The 9680-nt window shown below is 32.2% G+C and overlaps 1 protein-coding gene across 1 annotated transcript; it reads right to left on the bottom strand.

The window, feature by feature from the left end:
- Positions 1-1105: 1105 nt before the first annotated feature.
- On the bottom strand, positions 1106-2626 carry LOC123196604 (cytochrome P450 94A2-like). Its single transcript, XM_044610659.1, has one exon. The coding sequence runs from the start codon at positions 2624-2626 to the stop codon at positions 1106-1108; it is 1521 nt and encodes a 506-aa protein (XP_044466594.1).
- Between the last annotated feature and the right edge of the window lie 7054 nt (positions 2627-9680).

The following is a 9680-nucleotide window of genomic DNA, read 5'->3' as shown; positions in this document are numbered from 1 at the left end:
ATCAATTCATTAACACAAGTAAAAATAATAGGTCGTTTCCTTTCATGAATTGTCTTCTATACTTGTTTTTACTATGATTAATACTATATGCATAACTTTTATATATAACATTATGTACAAGTAATGATTTATCATTATATGATTAGATATTAAAAATTAAAGATAAAACAACATCCAATCATATAAAAATTATAATTATTTATGCATAAAAAATGTACATATAGTTTTATTATTTTATTATAACACCTTTTCTTTGTCTTGTCTTCAGTATCATAAACTACATTTAGTTTTTCACCTCATTTGACTCAGATTGTATTGAAATTGGTGCAAGCCGCCGTGGCAAGGCTTGGAAGAAAATGCATGCCTTGTAAATAATGTCGACTTAGAAATTGATTCAAAATGAAAATCCGAGAAGATGAAAAATATGAGACAAAGATAAAGGAATCAGCACTTTGTTTGGTATATGACGGGAAAAACAAAATGAATAATGCTATGTTCTATAAGATAATCAAGTGGTCGGGTTTGTAGAAGGATATGTATCAATTATTGCATTTATTTTGAAGGGGGATGTGAAGAATTATAGTATTTTCAATCCTTTTTTTAGTTTAAAATTTAAAAATATAATAAAATTATGTATACTCATTTTGAATATATTAATAAATACACATTGAATATATATTATTATGTATTAAAAAAAAAATTATTATTCTTAAATATATTCTTAATAAACAGAATTTTGTTTCATACGCCAAGGCTTTAAGAGTTGTTTTCAAAAGAAATTATAAGTTTTCTCATATGAATTTGTTTTATCAACAAGTTTCATGAATTTGCTTCTATAATTTCTGAATTTGTCGTCACTTTAATTTACAAGATCAGTTTGTATAGTAAGCGCATATATATATATATATATATATATATATATATATATATATATATATATATATATATGATTTAGGATATCAATTTTCATTAGTTAGTTTATGCGTATCAATTTTCATAGATAAGAAGAGCAATATTATTCTTATAAAGATTACACATTATTTGAGAGATGTTCTAAAAAAATATAATAATAATTATCATATTCCCTTCTCACTCACTTTCACATTCACTTGGATTCATTCCTCTTCTCAATCCTGACGGATAACCCCCCTTTCATCTTGGCGGTCAAATGAGCCACAAACTCCGGCTCTACTCCTTTCTCTAACACCGGCACCACCTTAAACCTCTTTAAAACCCCACTTACTATTCTTTTCATTTGTAAAAACGCCATCTCCTTTCCTAAACATATCCTGGGCCCCGCCTGAAAAACCGGATACGTGTAAGCATCCCTTCCCACAAAGCTCCACGTTTCATCTTCTTCTTTCTTCAACCACCTCTCTGGCTTGAACTCGCTCCAGTCTTTGCCCCACAGCTTCTCCATTCTCCCCATCGCGTACGGATGATACGCCACTCGCATGCCCTTCTTCACGACCGTCCCGTCTGGCAATATGTCGTCCCTGTCAGCCAACTTGGAGTCTACCGGTACAGGTGGGTAGAATCTCATGCTCTCGCAAAGTGAGGCTTGTGTGTACACCATGTCTTTGATGCCTTCATAAACTGGCGTGTCTGATTTTTCTTTGATTTCTTTGAGAATTTCTTTTTCGGCTTCTGGATGTTTTGAGATCAGAAAGAAGAACCACGTCAAAGCTGCCGATGTGGTGTCTCGACCGGCGAGCATGAAGCTGATGACTATATCAGAAACAAAGTCATCGTCGTATTGGCCTGAACTCAAGAATCGTGACAAAAGATCCATAGACTCAGCAGGGTTTTGTTTCTTTTCTTTTATGATGTTCTTTGAAAATTCTTGGACTTCACAAACTGCAAGTTTTAGACGCTTTTCGGAGCCAATGTTGAGAAGCCGTTTGATTTTCCAGACTATAGGTAAAGCCGTTTGAAATCTATCGCTGCATATTTTGACAGCCTCGTCAAAAGCTTGCGCGACCTTGAATTCTGGAAAAGATGGCAATAGATATTCAGGGTCGAACCCAAAAGCGATTTTGCAAATATTATCAAAAGCGAATCTTTGAAGAACATCTTGAAAATCGAGAACTTGTTTATTGGCAGCAGCGCTTTCAAGAACAGGAATAAGGCGCTCAGAGAGTTCAGTTTCAACGACGGTTTCGACAAATTTACGAAGGGATTTGGTATTGAATTCGTGGCTTGAAATTTGTCTTTGAAACTTCCATTCTTCACCGTCAATATTGAAAATACCATGACCGAGAAAGTCAGAGAGAATTGTTTGAGATTCAGCGCCTTTTGGGTAATTGTAGAAGTTAGCTTTGAGTATGTGTTGGACATTGACGGGATTGGCAGTCAAGATGGTAACCTGGCCCCATAACCCGTGCAAGGGAAATGTTGCAGAAGGAACATTTTGCAGAATAGAAGTTAACCACTCCACTACTTGGTTTCGGTTGGCTAGAAATGAGAAAACAGAGCCCACTATTGGGTAGGATTTTGGAAGAATTACATCAGCTGAAGGAGACGATGATGAATCTTTAAGTTTGGAGCTTCTGGTTCTGGTTATGCGAAAGAAGACAAGTAAACTGAAAATCAAAAGGAGAAATGAACTTAGAAGATGAAGCGACATGGTTGATAAGGTGGTTGTTTATAATTTTTTATTGTCAAAGGATACTGAAAAGACATCTCTTCTCACCAGTCTTTTATATGTAGATAAAGATAACATACCATATGTTATTTTACTTTCTAGAACGTTTTTACTTTCTAGGTGCTTAAAATATTGAAAAGTTTTTATTATTTTACCATTTACTATTTGATTCTATTACCATAGAATACTAAAATTACCAAAAATTTTATTGCAAGTAAATTAATGAAATTAAATTTTTGTTGTGATTTTATAGTATAGGCTAAAAAAGACTTATTCCCGTCCATGCTTTGATGAATTGTATTGTTAGATTCTTATCTATTAAATTTTAAAATTGTGAAGTATCACTCATTTACTGTTAAAGTCCGTTAGTGAAAAGGTTAGTAAAGTAAATTCAAGCTTTTTAAATAATTTCCCCCTTTTTATTTCGCAAATAACCTCACTTTCTTGGCACCCTTCTCTCCGTCTTCAACCCGTAGCTTCTTTACCGTAACGTTTAAGCTCCTCTTTCCTTCCCATTTCACTCTCAGTACTTTCCCCTTCCACGTCAACAGTTAAATTCAGAAGATCCAATAGCTTCTCTGAACCTTCTTTATTACATCGTTTCGGCTTTTCCTCATTTTTGAAATGTTGTTTGTAACTGGGAGTAGTTCTGTTATAAGGAGTGGTTTTTGTGGAAGAAGTTTGGTTTGTTTACAGCATGTGTTGGTCGAATTTAATCTTTGACCTGCATGGGTAAGAGAAGGGTCATATATTCATGGTAAGCAACAAAAGGAAGAACAACAAGAAGCAAGAAGCTGGTTTAAGCATCACCAAGAGTGGTACTATTTACATCTCCTATATTTATTTGATTAATTTTATTACTTTAGATGAAGTATTCAGTTTCATTTCCAGCCATTTGTAAATTGCTTCATTCGTGCTCTATGAAATAGATGTTTGCTGGACAGTTTGTTCCTAAGACCGCTTGAACTTTTTTATGTTCTTGACATTGTATGTAGGATATTGCCAACGGCAAAGGCTGGTGCAATGCTTTCTCATGAGATGTGCTTTTGAGAAACAATTATGTTCTTCTAGTTTCATGCTTAGAATAATCTATGCCATTGTTGTCATGTGAAATACTACTTTTCTGGGTATTCAAGAAAAAAGAGGAAGCGATCTCAAAGTCAGATGGGGATACGTGGGCAGTTTGTAAATACTTATAAATTGGTGTTCATAAGCTGATGGTTCCTGTTAAATAATTTCGATTCCACAAATTTATAATGGTAATTTTAAGTTTACCATTATAAATCAAATTTTAATACAGGCAAAGGGTAAATTAGTAATTTATCGTTAAACTAAAAGAAAATGTTAACGGAATTGGATGAGATTCTATAAATGCATCCAACATTGGGTGAGATTACGTTGGTTTATTTGGAAAGTCCTTCTAGAAGGAGTACAACACCCAAGGTATTGCATAAGAGCACTTTTGCAGCCCTTGATAGATAAATAATGCATTTTTGCACAAATTTAAACTTTGATAATGAAGAAATCCCTAACATAATACTTTTAAATACCTAAATTATTAAAACTTTAATTGTTATTCTCACTCAAAATTACCATTTAAATATTTAAACTACATAAAAACCTTTTTAAAATTGTTATTTCATAAATTACTATATAGACCTACTTTACTATTTCACTTTTAAAATTATTATATAACTCTATATTAATAAAAAAATTAAAAGAACATATAAATTGTACAAAGACTCTCTTATTTCTCATTCCTTTTGTACTTACCTTTCTTTTTTTTGAGCTAATCAAATTCTAGTTGTCATTCTCACTTTTAACAACTATTTGTGCTATTAAATTGACTTTCAAATACAAACTAGGTGGGAACAAGTCTTTTAGCCTATAATATGTGTAAAGTTGGGTTTATTTGGAAAGTCTTTGCAGTTTCTTCTAGATGGGGTAAATTATATTTTTATTTCCACCCATGGTTTTGCACAAGAACACTTTTTCACCCCTTAATGGATAAATAGTACATTTTCACACAAATTTAAACTTTGTTAAGAAAAAAGGCCAAAGGACAATTTCCCACCCAAGGTTTAATGGAAGGACAAATTCCCACCCATTAACTTTCAAAAACCTAAATATTCACCCATTTACTGTTATGAATAGGGGTAAAATTGTTATTTAACTAAAAATATTAAAAAAATAAAATACTATCACGTTTTTCTTCCACTCTAAGTTTGAAAAATTGTCATTTCCCCCCTAGGGTTTCATTTCTTCTCGGACAACATTCTCCAGTCGACCTTTCGTTTATCGGCGCTCCCTCTAGCCTCCATGACAAAGAAGTGGTCATGAAAATGCCACAAAGATCTGTCATGCAATGGATCGTCTGGAAATAGTCTTGGCCACGGTTCATGAACTGATGGTTTCGGTTCGAAACAGTCGGTTCACCGTTTGAAAAAATAAGAACCCTGAACCGGAACTGTAATAGAACGGTTCATGACCCCGATTCAAAATCGACAGTTTCGGTTCATGACCCCAGTTCAAAACTGACATTGAACCGTCAATTCTAATACATGATCTTGATTTAATTTTTAAATTATTAATTACAATAATTGAAAATTAAAAAAAAAGGCTTGGACTTAATTTTTCAATTAAGCTTCCTATGTATCTTCTTGGGGTTTAGAAGAATCAAAGCCTACGTAGTTCTCTTACCTTTGCATATCTAATAGCTGGCAGTACCTCCTTACCTTATCATTCACCTCCACTATCTTGAGTATTATTTCCCGTTATCGAACTATTTGTAGTTAAATCAAACGATTTTTCATTGAAGTCCACTTTTATTTCTTATTGGCATAATTCGACTCTTGTCCAATCGTCCACGCATACTTGGGCTTCAATAGATTCGGGAGCCAAACTTGATCACCTCTCATTCAATATATTACCCTCTTGATTAAAAACTTGTTTTACTACAACAGTTGATACTGGTGTTGCCAGAACTTGTTTAGCAATAGCTGCTAATATTGGAAAAGTTGATGTATGTCGACTCCACCATTCTAAAACTGGAAAGTCTTTACCTATATTGTTGTCACCAAACTCAAAAATAGTAGTTAAATAAATATCAAGCTCCGAGGTGGAGCCTAATGTTCCTCTTGGTCTTTTGCCCCTTTGCATCATAATATGATCACCATAACTCATATTTTGTGTTGATGATGGGGCAATAGGTGATAGAGAGGAAGAAGAACCACCATAAATTAATGAATATTCAGCATAAATTTCTTTAATTAAATTCATAATGTTAGTTATAGTTAATGAAATATTAACTTTATCTAATTTCAAACATTCATAATATAATGTCAAATAATCAGTGACACTATCTAATTTAAATCTAGGATCAAAAAAATATGTAACAAGAAAAAGTTCTGGAATTGTTTTATAGTAACTTAACCATTTTGTCTTCATTAAAAAAATAGCTTCTTGTAGAATAATATCTTGTTCGGCTTCTTGTAAAGTCTCAATAATATTAACAGCTTCATTTAAAAACAAATGAGAAGTGGGATAATAAACTTCACTTAAAGTATATGTTGCATTATTAAAATTTCTTAATACATTTAAAATTGTTTTACAAATATCCCGATGTTGGGGATATAATATAACTTGTGGCACATGTTGTGAAATAAATGAGTATAATAAATCCCTATAATCAAAAGACTAGTTGAGTAATTCATATATTGAATTCCAACGAGTTGACACGTCTTTAGGAAATTTTTTTGGTCTTCTATTATGTTGTTCACAAAATTTAACCAATTCTTTCATAGTTTGGGGATGTGTCCATAAAAATGAAATTGTTGTTTTTATTGGACTAATAAAATTATTAAGACAATGTAAACCATCTTGTACATATAAATTTAATATATGACATGCACATCTAATATGAAAAAATTTACCACATAAATTAGGTTTGCAAATATTAATTAAATCATTTATTGAGGCAACATTTGAACGTGCATTATCAAATGAAATTGAAAACATTTTATAAAGTAATTTATATTCTTCTAATATTCCTTTAATTATTCTATAAATATTATTGGCAGTATGTCATTCATCAAACATCCTAAATGCTAAAATTCTTTTTTGTAATAGAAAATTGTCATCTATCCAATGATAAATTATACCAATATAAGAGTGAACTTGCCAATGGTCACTCCAAATATCACTATATATAGATACACGCCCATTAAAATTTGTAAAAAATTGAATTAATTTTCTTTTTTGTTTTTTATATAAACTAAATAATGTTATTTTTAATGTGTTTCTTGGAATAGTTTTATGTGCAGGATTTAATGCAGTTTTACAATAATTATTAAAACCTAAATTTTCACCAAAACTAAATACTAAATGATCTATTGCTACTATTTTTGTAAATTCTTCTTTACTTTTATTATCACTATACATAAATAAATATTTGTGTGTAGAACCATATATGGTTATTTGTGTTTGGCCTCGGCTTTGCCCCATTTTTTTCGGATGCTTTGACTCCAAGTGTCTTTTGAATGTTCCATATCCACCTCCTTATTTGAATTTATAAATTTGCCTACAATAATTACAAGCAATATCGAAATTACCATCTTCCTTTTGTATTTTCTTGAAATGAATCTTGAAAATATCGGATGTAAGAATTTTTTGAGTGTTGTTCTATCTCCATCTGTTGTTGATGTTGTTGTTGTTGCTCTACCTTTACATATTGGCTTTCACTTTCTTATGTTGAAAAATCATCTATAAATTGATTTTCATTCACATTTGATATATGTGAATATTGACCAAATCTCTTATTACCAGAAGAATTTTCACTACTTGTCATTTTTTAATAATAAATAAAATTAATTATATAAATAAATTATATGATTAATTATAAAAGATAATAAATAAAATTAATTATATAAATAAATTATACGATTAATTATGAAAGATAATAAAAAAATAATAAATAAAATTAATTATAGCAATAAATACTATAATTAATTATGAATTGTATAATAAAAATAGAAATTGGAATTAATAAAAAATTAAGAAAGAATTTAATTAAAGTTAAGAGAATTTGATTGAATTGAAAGATTGAGAGAATATTAAGAGTTGAAAGAATGAGAATGAGAGTTTGAAGGATTGAGTGAGAGAGTGGAGAGATTGAAATTTGAATGGGTATATATATAGAAAAAAAAATTTTGAAAAAAATTTAAAAATAGGGGGGTGAATTGCGATTTTTAAAATTGCAGGGGACCAACGGTCCCTTGCAAAAGCTCTGAAAATTGCAAGGGACCAATTTTCTTTTGCAAGCCAACTGTTCCCTGCGCAGGGAACCGTTAGCTGTTTAATAAATTTAAAAAAATTCAAAATTTTTCGATTCAGCTCAGTAAACCACTAGTTTACATGTCGGTTCATAAACCGGGTGTGAACCGATGGTTTCACGGTTCAAAATTAGGTAAACCAAAATCAAACCGCTAAAATCCGGTTTCGATTTTGGTTTAGTCCGGTTTAGGGTTTGTTGGTTCCGATTTTGGTTTTATCCAGGCCGGTTTTGGTTTTGATTTTATCTGGGTCGATTTCGGTTTTGATTTTATCCGGACTGGTTTCGATCCGATTTACGGGTCAAACTGGCCCGTGACCAGGTCTATCTGGAAACAACATCTAACGCCAATGATCTCTGACCAAGATTTAGGGTTTCAGACCAAAAGGAAGAGAGAAGTTGGAAGGGAGAGAGAAAGCAACTGAAGACGACGAACTCTGTCGTCTTTGGTTATAGTTTCAAAACCCTAGGGAAAAAAAAGTGATTTTCAAACCTTCATGGGAGGAAATCAAATTTATAAACTTAGGGGGAAATAATTTTTTTTTTTATAAAATGATAATTTTACCCCTATTCATAACAGTAAATGGGTGAGTATTTGGATTTTTGAAAGTTAATAGGTGAAAATTTACCCTTCCATTAAACCTTGGGTAGGAAATTGTCCTTTGGACCATGAAAAAATTCTTGACATAATACTTTTGAATACTTAAACTAACAAAACTCTAGTTGTCATTCTCACTCCAAATTACCATTTAAATATCTAAATTACATAAAAAGACCTTTTAAAATTACTATTTCATAAATTATCATATAGAACTAATTTACCATTTCATTTTTTAAAGGGAGAAGGACTATTTCCCACCCATCTTTTGATGCTTTCTCAAAATGCCACCCACGGCAGATGAAAATCCAGTTTTCCCACCCATGAGCCGTTAACGTTACAAGAATCTGTTTGAGTGAAGGGGCATTTTAGTAATCTCAAATGTTATGTCGTTTTTATAAAAGGGGAGGAATAAAAAAATGTTTATAAACAATTTTCCGTAAAAATTAAATGCGGCCGATTTTGCTATCACACGCCATCCACCAATGCTCGATGCGTGGCGAAGCTTATGGTGGAAGGAAGATTTATTTGGTGAGTTGGAGGGAAATAATCGGCGATATTTTTGTGATGGATGATGTGGCGAAAGGAACTAAGGACACGTAGAAGGATAAAGAATATGGCGCCGATTTTAAAATGATGAGGCGGCGCATTTCTGGCCGTCCGTATGGAACGCCTGCAGAGAAATAAATGCGCACTGATTTCAAATCAACGGCTAAAAATGCTTAGATGGAAATCAACGGCTATGGGGAATTTCAAAATTGGTAAGCTAATCAAATATGGACACATGTTGGGGCATTTTTGTCATTTAACTGGGTTTTGAATAAATATCGGAGGAAAAAATAATTTTTTATTATATTGAGAGCGAATCAAAAAGTGACGCGTGGCCTGGAAATTTGAAAGCCCATTTTGAACGAGGGAAAGAGAACGAAGCGTTTCATTTCGTTCTCAAACAACTGCGTTGCCTTTTGTAAATTCTCTGAAGTGTGAGGGTCTTATGAGTTCCAAAAATCGACAACGGCCAACGGCGACTGCAAAACGTTGACGACGACAGTAACGACAACGTCTTCAAGAGTGAACGAAGTAGTGTTTCGAACAACTTCAACGTGAAG

The sequence above is a fragment of the Mangifera indica genome, chromosome 14, assembly GCF_011075055.1.
Source record: "Mangifera indica cultivar Alphonso chromosome 14, CATAS_Mindica_2.1, whole genome shotgun sequence".
Classification (NCBI taxonomy): domain Eukaryota; kingdom Viridiplantae; phylum Streptophyta; class Magnoliopsida; order Sapindales; family Anacardiaceae; genus Mangifera; species Mangifera indica.
Note: the sequence above shows the minus strand (reverse complement) of the source record. Positions and strands in the feature narration are given on the sequence as shown.

Excerpts from the sequence above, each read along its gene's own strand:
- LOC123196604 (XM_044610659.1), bottom strand. The coding sequence starts at position 2,626 with ATGTCGCTTCATCTTCTAAGTTCATTTCTCCTTTTGATTTTCAGTTTA.